This window comes from Convolutriloba macropyga, chromosome 14 (assembly GCF_964194025.1).
Source record: "Convolutriloba macropyga chromosome 14, txConMacr16.3, whole genome shotgun sequence".
In the NCBI taxonomy this organism is placed as follows: Eukaryota; Metazoa; Xenacoelomorpha; order Acoela; family Convolutidae; genus Convolutriloba; species Convolutriloba macropyga.
The window spans coordinates 47,262,383-47,282,274 of NC_134481.1; the positions used below are offsets into that span (position 1 = coordinate 47,262,383).

At 37.1% G+C, this 19,892-nt stretch overlaps 2 protein-coding genes across 2 annotated transcripts; both read left to right on the forward strand.

Moving 5' to 3' along the window:
• The first annotated feature begins 46 nt into the window (after nucleotides 1–46).
• LOC142353253 (uncharacterized) lies at nucleotides 47–8,497 on the forward strand. Its single transcript, XM_075405486.1, has 2 exons — nucleotides 47–635; nucleotides 7,175–8,497. The coding sequence occupies exons 1-2, from the start codon at nucleotides 189–191 to the stop codon at nucleotides 7,880–7,882; spliced, it is 1,155 nt and encodes a 384-aa protein (XP_075261601.1). The 5' UTR covers nucleotides 47–188; the 3' UTR covers nucleotides 7,883–8,497.
• A 4,776-nt stretch (nucleotides 8,498–13,273) lies between these two features.
• LOC142353660 (uncharacterized) lies at nucleotides 13,274–17,804 on the forward strand. The gene is made up of 3 exons (XM_075405958.1): nucleotides 13,274–13,428; nucleotides 13,843–14,602; nucleotides 17,210–17,804. Exons 1-3 carry the CDS (start codon nucleotides 13,393–13,395, stop codon nucleotides 17,578–17,580), a joined length of 1,167 nt encoding a protein of 388 aa, XP_075262073.1. The 5' UTR covers nucleotides 13,274–13,392; the 3' UTR covers nucleotides 17,581–17,804.
• Nucleotides 17,805–19,892: the final 2,088 nt, after the last annotated feature.

Below are 19,892 nucleotides of genomic sequence, written 5' to 3' on the forward strand. Positions count from 1 at the left end.
CAGTTTTGCGAACTATCAGTCAAGTTCGTTTAATGACATTTTCCGCGTATATATGCATAATGATGTTTTGTCATGTGTTTTCAGATTTATTTGTAAATAGTGACGCAATAAAGTACAAAATTGGTATTAGAAATGATTAGAAATTAGTAGAAAACTCATTTTTGCACTCGACTCACTCGTTTTTAACAATGACAGATCAAAATACAGCCCCGAATTCAGCTGCGCATATCAGTGCCGTCAATTCACAAGGCGTCCCGGACTACGAGTCCGCCTGGGTTCTAAGCGAGGAGCAAGTTGTCTACTATACCCGACAGTTTTGCCGAATGCAACCCGACTTATTCAGCTTTGTAGATGCCATCGCGGCCAGAAACTTTTTCAGCCAATCACAGCTAGACACGTCATGTCTCTCCGAGATCTGGGATTTGTCGGATGTAAATAATGATGGCGTTCTATCATTGGATGAATTTTGCATCGCAATGCATTTGTCAGTGGGGAGGAGACATGGTCTAACGGTGCCTCAGAAGTTACCGAACGTGCTGATGAAGGTAGCCGGCGAAGTGAACAGAATTGTAGCTATTTTTAGCAAGTATAGCAACAACAATAATAGCAATCAACAACAGCAACCTGATACCAAGGTAAGCTGAGAACGTATGAGTGCTTCGAAACAAACATATAATTATTTGTTACCCTGAAATAAAGTTTGCAATTTTTGGGAAATGTTAGACTGTGCGCTTTTTGTCTGACACGTTTTTCGTCCGACAGTCGATTTTCTTGTCCAAATAAACGGGCTAAACTCGTAAAAACAGGGATTTGAGTTAGGCTCAGCATCATGTTATGTTTAATAGCCGCCGTCGGCTAATCGAACAGTTATCATTTAGGTGCTTTTCTTGGTTGGAATTTTTTTCATGTTGCCATTTTTATTTTTTTTTCCTGTTTTATACTCGTTCTTATCAATTTTGGCATACTATTTCAACTTTATACATTCTACGGACATTTTTAGGCTGATGTTAGATCTCTTTGTTTATTAATAGCCGCACAGCGATAGCTAGGTCTATTATTGGCCCTGTCTTGGTTTTTACAATTCAAAGAATTTGAATTGTATTGGGGCGCTGTCTTTTTAAGATCTGTTCACACATTTTCATGATTTTTGAAGTCAAATTGGAGTAGTGATTTTGGTCACGCCGAAACAGGAATTTGAGCGAAAAAGCGAGTGGTTTTGCGGTGTGAAATTTTTTCGCTCTAAATTTAAAGTAGAGTGAGAAAACGGTGTTTGAACAAAAATTCGCTTTCTCGCTAGTGGTTTTTTGTTCACATGCGGCAATTTCACTTTGATTTTTACTGCTTTAGGAGTTTTTGAGCCCTAAATTGCAACTTTTGCTTTTTTTTCGTCGTTTTTTGAGTTGGACCATTCTCAAATTGAGGTTTGTAAAACTTGTTAACGGTCTTTTCCAAGACCTATGTTTTCTATTACCATTTTAAGAGCTATATGTTTTGGTACTCCAAACAAATACGCAAAATTATATTAATTTTTACAATTTTTTCAAGTTTTTTGTTTTTTTTTGTCATTTTTTAGTGTTTCAGCCCTAGGTGTCAAGGAACCTCCTCCAGGGTTTGATGATTGGCTACTGCATTGTTTCTAGTGGTAATCGAATGGTTTTCAACATTTAAACATCACGAATTGTGGCAATTTTTTGATAAAACTTACAATTTTGTTTAAATTTTTTGACATTCGTTATTTAAGACTTTTTTGCACCAGGGGCCAGGCAACATCCTCTAAGTTTTGATAATAGGTTACTCAAAAATTTTGGCCATCGAATAGTTTTCAACATTTTTATCACAAATTTAAGCAATTTTTTTTAAAACTTATTACTGCCCATTTTTCTTAGATTTCTCTAGCCTCAAGGGCCAAGGAACCTCCTACGGTTTGCCAGTATGTTACTGCATAGTTTTGAGTGGCACAATTTTTGATAATACGAATCTTAGCAGTTTTATAAATCTTGCCATTTTTTGAAGTTATTTAAAAATGTTTGAATTTTTTTGAGTTTTTCAGGCAACAGGGACTCAGAAACCTCGTCTAGGGTTTGATGATAACTTACTACATAGTTGCTAGATGTAATGGAGTAGTTATCAATTTTTTAATAACATTAGTTTCGGAAAATATTTCATAAAATTTTCAAATTTTCTGAAAATTATTATCTTGCTCCAAGTTTATCGATCTTATGAGCCAGTAAAACTATTTAAGGCTTGAAATAGAGATACTGGATAGTCTCTGGAGAAAATGAATTGGTTCTGAATATTAATTTCGAAACAATTGTTTTAGGGCTTTTTCTTTATAGAGCGTATGTGTCTCATAAAAACGACAGTCCGAATCTAACCCAAAAAGTCTAGTGGTCTATTAAAGGACTGGTGGTCAATCTGTCTATCTTATTTCTTCAGTTGTTTCAATTCCATAGAAGGCCACAAGCGTCAATCGCGGCTATTTTTTGGCAATCTGCCGGCTGTTTTTTATTGCGATCTTGGCGATTAGTCTATTTGTATTCTCAGTTTTTAAAGTCTTCGGAGAGCAATTGCCTCAGATGTTGCAATTTTTGTCGTAATGGAATATAAAAGATTTAGATTATTTTGGTTTTTTTTTAAGTTGCTCTCCAACGAAATTTGTAGCAATTATTGTAACGGTGTGTGTCTTTTGTCAATGCAAAATTTTTCGCTCGACCGTATTGTTCTAGAACTTTCGTTCAATTTCTCTTCTCGGTTGCCTTTTTCACGCATGACATTTTCTGAGTGATTTGAACTACGCGCTTTCAGAAATACTCGGTTTATTTTTCAACAATGGACTTTCACGAAAATTTAATTTTCAATCTTTAGTAATAAGGTAATATTCAAGGTCGAAAGGTCATTTTGTGAAGTTTTCTTCCTGTAACAATCACTCCTCTCTATCCAAACTACAGAAACCCCCACCTACCTGATCCAACAAACCTAAGCCACCTACTCCCCCAGCTCTCACAAACCTCACTTGTTGCCGCCAACACCCCCAGGCTAAAAATCTTTGAAAATGTGTACGTTTTTTGAACTCTTCAATAATTTCATTAGTCAATCAATTGTTTTGATAATTCTGATTTAGGCGATGTTGGTTTAGAGAGCATATTGCACGACTCTTTGAGACTTCTCGGTTATTCTACTGGCTATGCATTTCTCGCTAGAGTTTTTCAATTTTGCTGATGACTTTTACGCTCTTGACGTTTTGCGTGTTCCAAGTTTCTTTCTCATTCACAATTCTATGCACCTGAACTCAATTAGTGGCAGTTTTCTTCAAATTAAATGAAAAGAAGGTTCAAGTTGGTGTTTTTTGTTCTTGTTTAATTCTAAAGACCAGGGTGAGTAATGTTGTCATGTGTACCAATTTCTGCTGAGCAAGAGAAGTTTTCTGCTCATGCGCTGAATTTAATGAATAACATTTTGACTTTGAGTATTTTTTTCTACAGTTGAATCATTTTTTCTGCTGACCGTTGAATCTGTATGAAAGTGAACTGTATTGCACTCTCATGAGTATAATTTTTGCAGTCGCATTTTGTGAAGAATTTTCAGTAACTTGTAACTCGATCTGGTATTTCTTTCCATTATTAGCAGCCATCATTGCTCAAACAGATGTTATTTAGGCTCTCTCTGTTTTTTTCGCATTTGTTTTTTTTCTGTTTTACTTCACAACTTTAACGTGACCTTTGACTTACCGCAGTCACTGTTTCGAGAGAATGAAGTATAGATATCTTCAATATCAGAGAGTGAAGTTGTAAGAAAAACGATAAAAGATGAAGCCCGGAAATCAAGACGTAGTATTTAAGAATCATGTTTTTGATCACCTTTTAGTCACGTTTTTCGTTTTACACATGTGACTATTCAGCGGCGGCGGCTATTTTCTGGTATTTGGCCGCCTATAATGGCGTGAAGTTTTGTTTTGTTGTACATGATGCACAACAAATCACTATCTGGATAGTATTTGTTACGTGCGGGAGTTTGACTTGTAATCACTGTGTTGTCGATTTTGTTTAATAAGACGGGTATAAATGGATTTCAAGGTCCTTTCCTAGATATTTTTAGGTATGCCTTTTTCTTTGGTTTTGAAACTTTGAAAAGTGGCTCATTACTTTTTCGGCTGTTTAATTGCGCTCAAAAGAGTTACATTTACATTCGACATATGGTCTCCTTTATGCGCTTCTGCGCCTGACAATTTTTCGTCTAAAATTTTTTTCCACTTTTGCCTTCAAAAATGGTATAAACAGGTAAAGCCCTTGGGAAGTTTTCTAGAGCTCACTGGTCTCTAAGTATCTAAGTACGCGAATCACGAGAACAATTCATGATTTGTTTGGTGGAGAGTTTGACCCCCTCCGCCTTCAGCTCACTGACTGTGCCCTATTCCACCCCTCCATCTCACTCCACGAGAAACCCCGCACGCTAGCCCCCACCCCCGTGTTCACCACCTATCCTCCTTCCCCCTCGTGCTCACCCCAGCCCTCCCCTCTAAGATAAAAGCTATTCTACCTAGGCAAAAGCTAGCTACTGACAAAACCAACCGCTTGCCAGGAGTTTGAGGACGATTGTTGAACTTTTCGAAGTTTCGAATTCTTTCAATAAAATATTCGCAACATAATGTTGCAATCAAAGTCAAAAGAGTAAAACAAATAAATAGTGAAAACCGATAAAGCTCGTGTCATTAATCTGAATTTCATTGGTTTATTAATTGCTCTCAAACGAAGTTTGTAGCAATCATATTAGTCATATCGGTCTTTTTTAATGCGATTTCTTGCTTGACCGATTGTTCGTCTGACCCATTTGACTTTTTCTCAAAAACGGGATAAACAGGTAGCGCGCAGCGGGCATTAAGTGCTCTTAGAGCCTTTCAGCTGTTTCAGCTCAAATTGTTTTTGAGACTTATACTTATGTTGTGAAGGGCGGTTCTTAGAGGTTGAAAACACCCCCAATGTTGACACCCCGCCACTATTGAGCTTCAAAATTTTAACATGAAGAATTTTAGCATTTTTTGACAAAACTTTATTTTTCATTATTCACGTCTTTCCAGACGCAGTGGCCAGAAAAGCTCCTTAAGGTTTTGATAAAAAGTTATTGAAAATTTATATTTGCCATGGAATAATTTTCAACTTTTTAATATCACAAATTTTGCACTTTTTTCAGATTTTTGGAAATTTTTGTTCTTTTTGGTGTTTCCAGCCTCAAGAACCAAAGAACCTCCTCTAGGCTTTGACATTAGGTTACTGTATAGTTTCTAGATTTAATGGAGCATTTTTCAAGATTTCAACATCACGAATTTTGGCATTTTCTTTTAGAAAACTTGCAATTTTCGATTTTTTTGGCATTTATTCTTATTATTCAGGTCTTTTTCAGCCTCAGGGAACAAAGAACCTCCCTAAGTGTTTGATAATAAATTATTGAAAATTTTTTGTACACCATGGAATAGTTTTCAACTTTTTGATATCACAAATTTTAGCAATTTTTATAAAACTTGCAAATTTATCTGAAAGTTTGTCAATTTTTAGGTTTCTCCAGCCTCAAGAACCACGTAACCTCCTGTAGGGTTTGATAATAGATTACTAAATAGTTTCTAGATGTAATGAAATGTTTTTCAAGAGTTTAATATCACGAATTTAAGCAAGTTTGCAATTTATTTGCAAAATATTTGCAATTTTAAATTTTTAAATCTTTAAAATTTTTTGAAAGTTTTTGGAATCTTTTCATTTTTTTCTGGTACCAGGGATCAGCTCACTGATTTGATAATAAATTGTTGATTAATTTCTAGAGCTAATGGAATAGGTTTCAATTTTGTAATGACTCCAATTAAGCAATCTTATTTTAAAGACTCCAACTTAAGCAATCTTTTGATGAAATTTAATTTTTTTTTAAGTTTTTTGAAAATTATTTTCATGTTCCGAGTTTATGGATCTTTGTGAGGCATTGAAACTATTTAAATCTTAAAATAGGGATACTGGATAGTCTCTTGAGACAATGAAATGGTTTTGAAGATTTTAATATTTTGAATTTTAGCAAGATTTTGTTAAAATTTGCAGTTTTCAAATTTTTTGAATATTTTTGTCCTTTTCTGAGTTTAACGATCATTACTGGCCAACGACATTTTTTACGTCTTGCAGATGGGTTAGTTGACAGAACTCCTGAGACAAAAAATTTTTCCACTGCGAAATCTGGAAACTTTTCTTTTAAGTTTTGAAATTTTTAAAATGTCAGTTTTTTTCTATTTGATTTATTTACTGACAAAGTTAGAAAACTAAAATTTGCAGAGTCGGATCAAACTGAAGCTACCCTCTTTAAACCATGGCTACTTACTGACGAAGCCAACCGCTCGCCAGTCGTTTGAGAGCAATTCGCCCAACGTTAGTCGGTTATGTTTAAATTTCATTAATATTCGTATTGAGCTTGATAACCTCCATTTTAGAAGCTGACTTCTGTATTCTTGGGCGGTCTAAATGCACGACAAGTTGGAAAACCTCGACACATTGAAAGACACTTTGAGTCTTCTTTTCGGTTTGAATCCCAACGAACATCACGCTGTCCAATGGCGGCTATTTTCTGGCATCATGCGTGCCCGAATTTTATCGATTATTAGTAGAAATTTTGCGTGAATGCTCTGCTCTCGCTTTTTTGATATGAGCATAAATTTCACTTTAGTTGCTGAGAAGTAACCTTTTTACATTTTTTGAGTAATTTTTGTTTAATTTTGTTTTTTCATCTTTTTTGTCTTCTGGGTTCTCAGGGGACCTTGACTGCCCAAAAGGGATACGAGAGGATAATCCGATGAGCATATGATCCTTAAAGTCGGATCGTGGGGAGGTTTGGGAAAGAAATTTTGGATCTTTTCTGTTTGTATGTCATTTTCGACTCATCGTACTCTATTTTTCCAACTATTGGCGTTTTAACTTGTTCTCAATGCGTTACAAGTTCTCATTAAACAGCAGAATCGAAACGGCTAAACGTTTTTGATCATTTTTTTTTGCATTTCGTTGCAACAAAGCTGTGGAAGCTTTTTGTAAATGTGTCTATTGTCTGAAAAGCAAAAAAGCAACAGCTTTAGAATTGGCACTTAAAGTCATGATAGAACTTCTGTGTGGTCTTCTCTAGCGTCTCTGATTGAATTATTTTCTGTTTTCAGCTTGCTGCTGGATCTCATATGGGTCAGCCGAACTCGTCAGGATTTGATGATGATTTCGGATCTCACGTAATGTCTTCAGCTGGTGATTCTCGTATCGTCTCCAATCAACAGCCATTTTTAGCCGCTTTCCCTCAGCAACCTCATCACACATCCAATGATCTATTCAACCACCAAAATGCGCTCCAACAAACCCAACCGACTGTTCCGCCGAGGTCCGACATCACGGATTCCCCTAGCAACCCACCACCTTCGCACCCTCCCCCTGCTTTACGTAACGTCCCACCTGTTGGTTCCACTGCACCACAGCAACCGCAAAACCAAACTTCTAGCTCTGGATTCGCAACGCCAGGTGAAATCTCCAAATCAACTCCGTTGGCGCCTCCCAGGACAAACATGCAACCATCGACTGCAAATTTTGGACCCCCTACTGGAACTTTGGGAACGGTTAGTGCTGATATTGACCCAAATGTGGTCATTTCCAAAAGCAATGCGCAACTTATCAAAGAGCTGAAAGACCTTGTAACTCATCGGAACCTTCTAGATCAACAAATAGAATCATTGCAAAACATCCTCCGAACTGAAGCTAGAACTACAAGTCATGCGAAAGCAAGTTCCGCCCCATTGGGTGGAAAAACAGCCGAGGGCAGTTCCAAAATTCAGCAAAGTGAAGCTGCGGCAAGACCAGTGGCCAAACCCGCGAATTCATGACCTATAGGTGAAAAATGCGCTACATACCTTTGTTTGTTATACGTATTTACTGGAACTGTTTTCTGGCCTCTTCTGTAAGAAAAGTTGTCGATAATGGGATTTAATCGTATCTGATATTTGCAAAGGCCAGTTTGACCTCTTATTGGGCAAAGATGGCCCATTTTTGACACGGAACTCCTTATTTGTTTGCTCACCGAGGTTAATAAAGTAAATATTTTGTTCATTAAGGAAGAAAACAGTTCGTATTTCATGGACGTCATAATTATTGATGAGTAACAGAAGGCGATCTACGCACAGGCATAATATTAACATGAGCCTTAAATAGATAACCAATGACCTCATTTCGCTTCTTGCGTTCAAATCGGTATCATTTTAAAAAGAATTTAGTATAAAATAATTTGATGAAATATGTGAATTAAATTCTTTCTGCTGTATTTCTTGCTCTTGTTGAAGTAGTAAATTAACATTGTATATTTGACGACTGAAATTGAATTTATTAATGAAGAAGAGTATAGTAAGTAGAGTGTAATTTGAATACGCCTAAGTGCATTGTATTTGCCTTGCATTCGTCATTTCTTTTCACATTAGTTGGCTAATTTAAACCCGTTTTTCCAATTACTTTTTCAAACCTCATGATTGAGTACACATTTTTATTCATTAAATTTTTGCTCTCCTTTTCATGGCGTTTATTAAACATAGTGGACGTGGTTTAAAGGACCGCATAATTATCGGTGAACAGAATACTGAAAAATAGGAACTTCGTTGCTGTAATTTTTTTGCTGTCCAAAATACTCCTGAATTGGTACGTGACAAGAAACCTCCGTGTTTTGAGTTTGCAGATAGTGTTCCAAAACTGCATAGCAACTTATTAGAAGCAAAGCAAAAGTGACTTGGTGTGAAAGTTTAAAAGGCTGCGTCTTATTAGCTCACATCGGATTTTTAGGCCCTTTTGTTGATTTTTGGCCCATGGTTTTGCTTTGTTGCTATAATTGAGATATGAATAGAAGCATGCTTTCTTATTTACGGATTGATTACAGATTTGTTTCTATAAAGAAATTTATTGAGAAACGTCAAGCAACTGAAAAAAAATATTCGCAGTTTTTAATTATTTTCGACAAAATTAGAGAAATTTGTTGCGCCTATTATATATAGCTTGCCTAATATTGTGTGAGCAATTTAATTTTCCGACTTGCATGCGAGAAAGTTTTTCTTTGTGAACTGTTATTATGTAAAGAATAATAAAATTTTTAAAACAATTTTAAGTAAAATTGGTTTCACTAAATCTGCTATTTTTATCGATCTTCTTGTAGAGACTAGCGAAGTCTAATTTTTGGCGCAGATAAACCGTCGAGTCGTTTTTAGAACTGTTCACTCATTTTTGTTTTTTAATAGCCACACAGCGATAGCTGGAGCTATTACTGGCCTTCTCTTGGTTTTTTTATTTTGTCGTCAAGATTTTTGCTACAACCATATGACGTCATAACCACTTCAAATCTGCTTTTTGTTCATTCGTTCATGCAATGCCAACTGCATGAGGTCATTTTTCGCTCTTATTGGAGCGAGTTTTTGGTCATTCGCGTGATTAGGTTGTTGGTCACGCGTGACTTACCTCACTCTCAAAAATGACTTCCTGAATCTGAAACTGACTCTTCTTTACTTTAATTCAAAAAGATAAAGTTCAAGTGAATGCGTGTCACTCTAATTGGAGGTTAATTGAGAGCAGCTGATAGAAGCAGCAATAGCTTAAACCGATTGTTAATCAAATTATGTTATCTCAGCATTTAATAGAAAGAATTTTTTGGTCTGTTTTTTTTTTCACTATCTTATTGAGACTGCAGATCTGTGAAGCTATTGCGGCTATTTTCTGGCAAGCTGCCAGCTATGTTTTTTGTGTTAAATTTGGGCTGTTTCCATTTAAGACTCCCCCCCCCCCCCCCCAGCTGGGTGCCTATATAAGGTATCGCCTCTAAAAATAGAGAAGAGAGAAATTCTCTCGCACCTCCATCCTTTCCGAGTATTATTCGCTAACTGCGCCCTATTCCGCCCCCTTTTCTTATCCTTTTCCCCGCTCTTAAGAATGCTTAAGCTACATCTAAGACTCTAATCTAATGACAAAGAGAACTGCTGGGAAGTAGTTTTGTGAGCAATTCACCCGATGTAGTCGGTTGCGTTTATTTTCCTGGTTTTTGTGCGTTTTTTTTTGTTTGGTCAAAGAAGAGTTGAGTTGTTTTTAATTGCTCTTAAACGAAGTCCGTAGCAATTATTGTTAACGTGTTGGTCTTTTTATACAAACTTTTTGCTGGACCATTTTGCGCTTTTCTTCTAGAACATTCTATGACTTCTCAAGTGACTTTTTCACGCTTTCGTTCTTTATTTTTGTGTGATCTCATTGCTCTCACTCCGAAGTAAAGCTTGTTAAAATAAAATTGATAGCAGCAGAGTTAAAATAAGGCCCTAATAGCCGAGTTGGCAGTGCTTCTGGCGAGGGATTGAGAGATCAATGGTTCGAAACCCGGCGTGGGCAATTATTTTCCACCCATAAAGAAAAAAATAATCTAGACTACACCCCATGAATTAAATTGCCTCGCCTGTCGTTCGAAAACAATTCTTCCGACATTAGTGGGTTAATGTTTTATTTGATCAATGAAGGGTTCAGGAGTTCTCCTACTTTTTTGTTTTAAAAGCTGTTAACTGTTTTTCATTGATGATTACTGAGTCTGTACAGCGGTGTGTAATATTTTTGGAAATCACATCCGTCCAGAATTTTAAGTTAAACAGTCTGCCATGAGTTTTGCGTTAGATTTTTTCCATCAAAGTACAATGAATTTTTAGACCCACCACCTAAGTTTTTCAGGAAAATCTGATGCAATTTACAAAATCTGACGTTTGACACTTGAATCAAAGCGCTATAAATAATAGGCTGATTTGCTATCGGAGACGTTTGCTTTATTTCAACTTCAATTTCATATTTGAAATACCATCCTGACAAAAACCCGTACCTTTTGGTTCTCTAAACACGTTAAGTCTCTCGGGTGACTAAAATTTTGTTCTAAGATGCACTTTAGTTCCCGGGCGCTATGACTAGTACTCGGGCGCAGTTGTAGGGGAAATTGGAAGAAAGTTTCATACCGCTTTGTGGTCTTCGGTGTTATACCACTGGTGTCTTTTCAAATACGCTTGGTGTCCAAATCTACATACTTATTTGTTCTTATTCTATCTGGCAGTTTCGGATAATGGCGTGTGATAGCCGAGAGGTAAGGTGCGTGATTCACACGCCAATGATTGAGAGTTCAATCCGCTGCCTCCGTGAAGCTGTCTGTGTGAGGATGAGCTCTTACTGAACCATAGCTTCAGGTTGACCATAGCCTGAGCAATATTGACTGCGGTGATGGTACCACGTGAAAGTTTCAGACGCAAAAAAGGTGGCTATTGTCACCAAAAAAAAGAGCAATTTTGCTCATAATAAGATCAGTCTGAAATGTGGGCAATAATAAGAAAAAGGGCAGCTGAGAACAGGCTACTTTAGGTCTAATGCTGTTTCCGCTGCGATTACGCAGGAGCCATAATTAATTAATTATTATATTTGCTTATTTGTTCCATTTTCCGAGATTATTTACCCTGGGTTCTCTAAGCATATGTCAACAATAATCCTATCGGCATTAAGGACTTAGTGGTCTGACACAAGGGCGGTTGTTCCCGAGTTCTGGGCTTAAGGACAGACGAGGATTTATGTTTTAACGCTTTTGGGGGCTCAAAAGTGTAAAAAAATTTCATTTACGTTTTTGAAAGGGTTAAAAGTAAGATTTTGCTATTGCGAGAGGACAACCTTGCAGGGCAACGAAGTGGGGCAATAACAGACAAACGTGCTCTAAAAACTGTTTCCACGGCGTGCGTCTTTTAAACAACTCTCGTTGCGATAAACAAGTTGCACGAATAACGTACTGGTGAAATAACCTCTCCGACGCTTTCAAAAAAAATTCTGAAGTTGTGAAGAAATTTTTCTTTTGTATTAGGCTATCTTTATCCGCCACTTTTCCCAATTTTGTTGCTATACGAAGAGTGGAGGAGAAGACTGTGAAATCAACTACACAGTCATTTTACGCGTGCATTTCTCTGACTTAGTTTTAGTTGAGTGACTGCTTGAAGTAAATGAGAATTTCTGGCCGTTTTCGGGAACCTCGTAGCGGCTCGACATATTAAGCCAGAATTTCGAAGGGACTTGGGCAGAGCATGTTGGCCAGTACTGCACTTTAAATTGCGAAAGCCTGCACTGCTAAAAATTGAAATGCCAGAAGTTCTATTCACGCAGCCAGATGTTTGACTTCCATTAACTTAATTTTGCTCGTTTCCCGTTTTAAGCAAGGTTTTAGTGCCTGATAACTTTTTGCTTATGGGTTCTCTTAAGATGTACTTTAGTTTTTCTTTTTGTAGTGGTTCGATTAAGTTTTCTCATTGCCTTGTGAAATCTTAAGAGTGTCAATAAGAGTGTTCACCCTCAGTCACCCCCAACTGTCACGCAGTCCACCTTCTCCAGCTGGCGATTTAGACCCCCTTCTCTTGCAGCCCTCCCAACCCTACCACCCCCCCCCCCCCCCTCGCACACACACTCTTGTTGTCTTTTCGCTTTTGGGATCTTTTACGTTTGTGCCCCCAGTACGTTATGCACCCAGTTACAGAGCACGTCACATTACATAGTAAATGGGATCTTTTCCGTTTGTGACCCCCCCCCCCCAGTTATGCGTCCCACAATTACAGAGTACGTGCCATTACATAGTAAATCATTATGTAAAAATATGGCACGTGCGTCTGGGGGGTGCAAATAATATGTGCCCACTAAGCTGGGGGGCACAAACGGAAAAGATCCAGTAAATCATTGTAAAAATATGGCACGTGCGTCTGGGTGATGCAAATAATATGCACCCTCTAAGCTGGTGGGGGGCACAAATGGAAAAGATCCTAAGAAACAGTCTGATTTACTAATAAGTTGGATCTTTTCCGTTTGTGCCCCCTCAGCTTAGTGGGTGCATATTATTTGCACCCCGCAGATGCACGTACCAATTTCAACATAATGATTTGCTGTGTAATGACACGTGCTTTGTAACAAGGGGGTGCATAAACGGAAAAGAGCTATTAAGTTAATTTACGCCTATTTTGTATCAGTTAACTTATTGATGCAACAATCAACGCAATTAAATATTCAATTAGAGCTTCACTCGCCTTTGTGAAAATGAGTACATGGTGTTCTAATTAATAGCTGTGGATCGAATTCGGTTTAACTAAATTTTATGGGGCTTGTAATCAACGGACAGTTTTCTTTGCAACTGCACTTTTTAATCGCATTTTTTTGTGCCGTCTCGTTTTCTAAGAGCTGCGCTGAGGTCTATATCGTTTTGATTTTTGACCGAAATTTAGTTTATTTCTGACCTGCTTTTGGTTTATATGCATACCATTATTAATTTAACTGTCAAATAATCTGACTGCAATTTTCTCATTTTTTTGACAAATTTAAAATGTTCGAGATCAAGCGAGCTCTGAGATTATATCACGTAAGACACCTTTGTCATATTCATTTTAACTGTTTTAGCTCTCTCTGCCTTTTTTTTTATTTTTAAGATGAAGAGTAGATGGAAGAAAATTTTTTTCCAACCGATAATGATTAAAACAATGATGCTATCTAATACATTGACTATCAAGATACATATACAAGATAATAAATACTACATATACAAGATAATAAAATAATGTATGTAAATTGGGGGAGGGAGTTGGGGCAGTAACAAAAAGACCCTAAATTTGATGTTTCAAGGCCGTTGAAGTGGTGTATGATAACCCATTACTTGTACTAGGTCATACAACCAATTTCAATCTAAAAATCTAATGTCAATTTGTTCACACAGGTTAATGAAAAACTTGTTCACAGTGAGAAAGTGAAGCGGTTCCAGTTCTTAAACTCTTTTCAGGATCGCGTGATGCAATCCGCAGCCAAGGACAGAAAGGACTACTATGGAATCCTGGGAGTCACTAAAGGCTCGTCCGAAGCCGAAATCAAAACTGCCTACAGAAAACTAGCTATGAAATACCACCCAGACAAGAACCCGAATTCCCCCGAAGCGGCCGAGAAGTTCAAAGAGATCTCGGTTGCATTCTCAATTCTTTCAGACCCCACAAAGAAACATCAGTATGATTGCGGTATGGATACAGGCGATTATGATGGAATTAATATCGAGGAAATTGGAGGGGTGGGGCGACTTTTTGGGGCCATGTTTTCAAAATTGGGTGTTCCTTTACCTACTCAGATAGCCCCGAAAGTCCTCAACACCGCCAGACAAATTTGTAAAGCAGAACCAGGAGTTGAAGCGAGGGTTGAAACTGTGGTTTTTGGGCAAATCTACAAAGCGACAATCCCGAAATCGGAAGCGGCCTGGTACTGGTTAGAGGTCGATCAGGAAATGAGCGAAGCAGGCGTTTTGGTCCATTGTTTGTCAACATCGTCAAGTAAATACAAAGTTATCCTATTCGATAAAGATGGAGCGACTCGGCAGTTCGAAGACAGCGAGAAGAGGAGAAATGGCACTGAGGTTGACATGTATTTTGTACAGTGGGATAGATATAACATGTCAGATTTGTTTCCTCTCAAGTTCATGACTGATGACGAAGTGCCAATTTCATTCCGGAGGCTGGATGGTTTTGAACCCAGTCTCAATGTCAAACTGCAAGCAGGTTTGTGGTGTTGGATTGGCGAAATCTTTCTTGTTCCGACACTCTATACTGGGGGAGGAACTATATGCTCACTTGCGTGTTTTGATACTTTTCTCTTATTTTTTGCTGGAATTTTGATCAATTTTGCTAAAAATTTGATCAACCAAAGGCTTATTTATTGTCGTTTCGTTTATAGATAAAAGAACCGTTTAAAGATAAATAAAAATTTTTTGAGGCTAAAACTTTTGTGGCTAAAATTTTAAAACTCAGCAAAAATAACACCAAATGTGCTTCTTTAGCTCACTTTGTCCAAATTGACCGGTAGCTCAGACATGAAAATCGCTGACACAATGTTTGTTGATTAAGATGAGGGCTATTTTATCTCGATATTTTATCAAAGATGCATATTTTTTTTTGATATATTAAGATTTTCTGTTGCCAAAATATCTACTACGCAGCTATATGAAATAATTAAGTTTTTTACAAGCAGCGCATGGATAGTAAGTCCAATTCTGGTCTCATCGATGATTTTTGCACTGAAAATGGATTGGGATTGTTTTTATAGCTCTCTCCTTAAAATCTTTGCAATTTTTTAAAATCGTATTTGCAGACAGGTGTATTCTCATGTAGAAGTCCTTTTAGTGAGACTTCCCATTTGTTTCAAATGAGTCTCAATGAATAAATTTTTCTTAAACCTCATGAGTTTTTATGGATCGCCAATGTGTTTTCATAAGTTTTCAATGAATTCTCTAGTTTTATTGTCCTTTGTTGTTCTTTTTGTTTTCGCACGACAGTCTATTGAATCAATGGACAGATTAGCTATCGAAAAAGCTAATATTAAAATTTTCTGATGCTTTACGTTGATACCTGATGGGTTTTCGCTAATATAATTTGATAATTTCCCCAAATTCATTATTTTTGATACGTCGACAATTATATTCTCAAATTAGCTATTTCGCTAACATTGTGAACAATTTTGTGTTTTAGTTGAGCAGCTACAGCAAGAATTTTGTTCTTATTGTGGAATTTTACTATCCAAAACAGTTTTGGATTGGAATGGGGTGCTGTCCTTTTAAAAGAGATTTAAAATCAAAGCTCATTTTTTAAATCAAATTGATGTGGAAATGAAGTTCAATGAACATACGTGTTAAGGCCAGCAAAGTCTTTTGGTTTTTTGATTTTAGAACATGTTTGCGAAAATGTTTGCGAACATGTAAAATTGAGTTCTGCCTCTATTCTTTGTCATTTTGCAGTCTTCTGACTCAGTCTCATTAATGATAGGGTTAATTCGTTTCCTAAGTAGCTACTGTTTAATATATTCAGTATTTCTTGTTAAAAGTTAATGTTTTTTGGGCTTTGGTACTTACCTTTTTTCGGTCACATTGACGAGTAGTCTCAGGACGTAGAGAGGTCCCTTCCTCGTTCAAGTTATTTAGAGTTGATTCTGCTTCCCAGTTTTATCTAAATAATAGTTTTTTTGGCTGATATTACAAGTATTCGTAATTTTTCTATTTTGCGCAATTTTCCTTTTCGAGTTATTTTGGCTTGCTTGTCACATTAGCACGTTAATGACGCTGGAAGAAGGCTCAATTGATTATATCTCATGTTTATAATGACGAGTTTTTGATTCTAACGGCTTCGACATATATAATATACATAATGACCAGTCTCAATGGCTTCCTAATGAGGCATAAATGAAGCTGTTTAATGTTTTCTATTGATATCTAATGATTTTAATGACTTTGAAATTGATTGTTGTCAAAAGGTTTAGACGTATTTTTTAAGTTTGTCCCTTTTCCGTCTATTTGATAATTATTCTGAATGAAGAGAGCTCCATATCTTTTCTGTTGATAAGTGAATTCCTTTAGTTTTGGTTTTATCACATGCTATTGTGACTTTTCTAAGTGTTTTTAATGGCATTGAGTTTTGATCGTGATTAATGCATTTTTTATTTTATTTTGTTTGTCTTGTCCTATTCTTGTTAATGGCAGATATCATCGGCTCTCTTTTGAGGCATTATTTAATTGGTTTAGTGGCTTGAGTTTAAAGTGATTTTTTATATGGATACACCGATTATTTATTTCTTTTGCACCTGGAAAATAATTGAGTCAAAAATGTGGTTGTAGTAGTAGTAGTAGTAGTAAAAGACTGGAATTTACCATTGAAGGATTTTTGACAGTACTAGAAAAGATCTTTACAGAAGGTAGCAGTAAAAGAAAATATATGAATTAAAGGAAATATTCTAAAATACATTCAACATCTGCAAACGGCACAGCGACATTTGATTGACCATGTACAGGTTCTTGATATACCGTATTTTAAATCGGGGGTAGGAACTTTGAGCGGGGGTAGGAACTTTGTGCAAACGCACATTACGGAGCCTCCTTATATGAATGTATAAAATAATCAATATATTCTTTTCCTTTTTATTGCCCATTTCTCGCCACAATTATTCAAAAATGTAACGAGATTTATTAACAGCCAGCCAAGGTGAACTCGAGACCGAGCGAATTAGCATGAAGAGAAATATGGCTTTTGCATTGAGAGATGGAATCTTAAACTCGAGCTCCATCGTGATCAACTGTAATCTTTGATGTTAATGTGATCTGCTCAATTTACTTTCTGTAGGTCGTCATTTATTCTGCGTGTACGGTGATAACTGGATAAATGACGTCAAATTCCAAATACAATTCCTCGTGTGCCCTCGAGCACCCGATTTGGTCCAGCAAATACAACAAACAGAGGCTAGAATGGCCCAGAAGAAAACAGAATTGCAGAAGTTCCAGACCGAATACATGGCTGCCAAAAAGGCATTCGAGGAGGCTGAGAAAAAATTGAAAGACGAAAGCGATATAATCACAACATTGCTTAACGACAGAAGTACGGCTTACAACTCGTACAAAAGAATAGCTAAGGACAAATATGTAGTTCGCCAGCTCGCGGCCCAAAATGGCCCAACATCGGCTGGTTGGTTTGGGGGAATTTTTGGCTCAAGTTAGCACTTCAGAGCATGAATTCAACAACTACTACTGACTCAATTGCAATTATAAAAATAGTTTTAATATACGTAAATAAATTTAAATATTCAAGTTAATTTGTTTAAATTATACTTCATTTTATAATTTAGAGCTGTAAATTGTGCAGTGACGAAACCTGAAACATGTTGTAGAGTGTTTATATTGCTTGATTGGTCATTTGGCTACTACATACATGCGTACATTAAGTGGCCGTCAAGTGTCAAAGGTTGAAAGTTAGGTTCAATACCAAAATGGTGGAATGGGTTTAACAAAAATCATAAGTTAAGAAAATAACAACTCTCTTCGAAGCTCATTTTCGCCATGGTTTGTTATTTTTTTTACTTAGCTGGCCTAAGTTTATACGAAAAGGATATATAAGAAGCATGGCTCATGTTTTGCAAAGTTGAGAAAGTGTTGTCTGAGAATTGTGTGGGCTAAAAACTCCTTCGATTTAGTTGTCTAGCCTAGAAATAGCGGGTTTGTGATTGCTCCAACTCCATATATTGGGTTAGGAACCTATTGGTAGTCTGACTTTCTTTATTCTCAATTTTAAGCGATCAATATCTTTTGTGGAAAGCTACAAAGATTTAACCCTTCAAAAACCCCAGAATAACAACAGCAGTTAATTTAGTCCTGTGGTCCTTTTTATTCGATATTTTTTTTCTGACCCCTTTTGACTTTTCACCATCAAAAACGGGATACACAGGTAACACCCGGAGGATATTAGGTGGCTGAGCAGCTCTCTTAGAGCCTTACGTCTCGCGATTCAACGAAACGGTTTTGAGGAGACCCCACTACCTCACCCCTCCACCCAACACTCCCACGTCTACACTCCTCTACCTTGTGATTTGGAACCCCCTCTCGTCTAGCGGCGACGCCAACCCTACCCCAGGCATTTGACCTCCCCCCACCCACAATGCTTGACCACTGACCCCTCCCCCCTAATGGTATCATCCCTAAGCCCCAGTTGGCTACTAGCGAAGACAACCGCTTGCCGTTTGTTTGAGAGCAATTCGCCCGATGTTGGTCGGTTGTTCCGTTTTGCGAAGCACTTTTAACCTTTCAAGCTTTCAAAACCTTTATTTTTGTTACCTATCCGCCGTTTAAATGACATAGAAGAATGTCAACATAGTAGCTACCACCGTATATGAGGTTGATATGCTAAATTTAACGCCCATCGACGATCCTGCTCGTTCCCACGTAAATTTTGTAGCATTTACTTTTCCTCGCTGATGGTTTTTTTTTAATGCAATTTCTGTTTGTCAAAGCAAGTGAAGTTGATTTGTTTAAACACCCGTTTCTGCGCATGAGGGTGTGTAAAAAAGATTCTGATAATTCTATCGCGTTTTTGGCATACTATCGGGCGTGTCTTTGGCCTTAACATACTTGTCTTTGGGTAATGCGCTACGTCCATATGAACTATGCTGTTTTTCAAATCCGATTACTTTAACCGATCTGTGTGTACTGTGTACAATGTGTACTGAGACAAAAGTTGACCACGGCAGAATGTGAAACACAAGTCTGCACCTAGAGCTTTTTAAATTGCTAAAACAACCCTGCTAGCAAAAATTGAATAGGCAGAATTTTCACATGTGCCATCCAGAAGCAACTCTTGAAGGGTTCGTTCAAAGCGCTGTTTTTATAGTGAATTTTAAAATTCTCTTTACTTGGTGAACGCTCAATCCTTTTGAATAACTAGTCTAATGCCATTGGGTATGATAACAACCAAAGTTGGAGTCCCCTGCCTTTACTGTCCTCACAATAAAGAGTTTTAGCAAATGAGTGAGCACCTTAAACTTAAGTCTTAATTGAGCAGCTTGAATTTTAAGTCTGAATAAGCAGCAAATTCGAGCCATAGACAAGCATTTAAGTAAATTGAAGGGTAGTGTAGAAGGTAAAGTGTGGGAACGTTAGTCGAGCAATTATAACTCGAACAGGCGCCATTAGCGTAAAATTTAGTTTAATCAAAAGTTATTGCTTAATTTTAGACATGTACACAATTATTTGTGTAGCTCGTTGGCAGCTCTTCTAGAAAGTTTAATAGGAGTATCAGCAATCCCAGGTGCACAGCAGGATGATTGGCGCTATTTCAACAATCACTAGATTACGATGCAAGAGGTATTTTGGATCTGTGTTTTGAAGCAATTAGTAAAAATGTGAAAAAAAACGTGAGTAACACTCAACTACAGGAATTGCATAAATTATTTTGTTAGGAATCAGGTTTGAACCGAAGAAAGACACCAGAAAACTTTTTAGTATTACTATTACCATAACTTTTAGTACTAATAGAACGA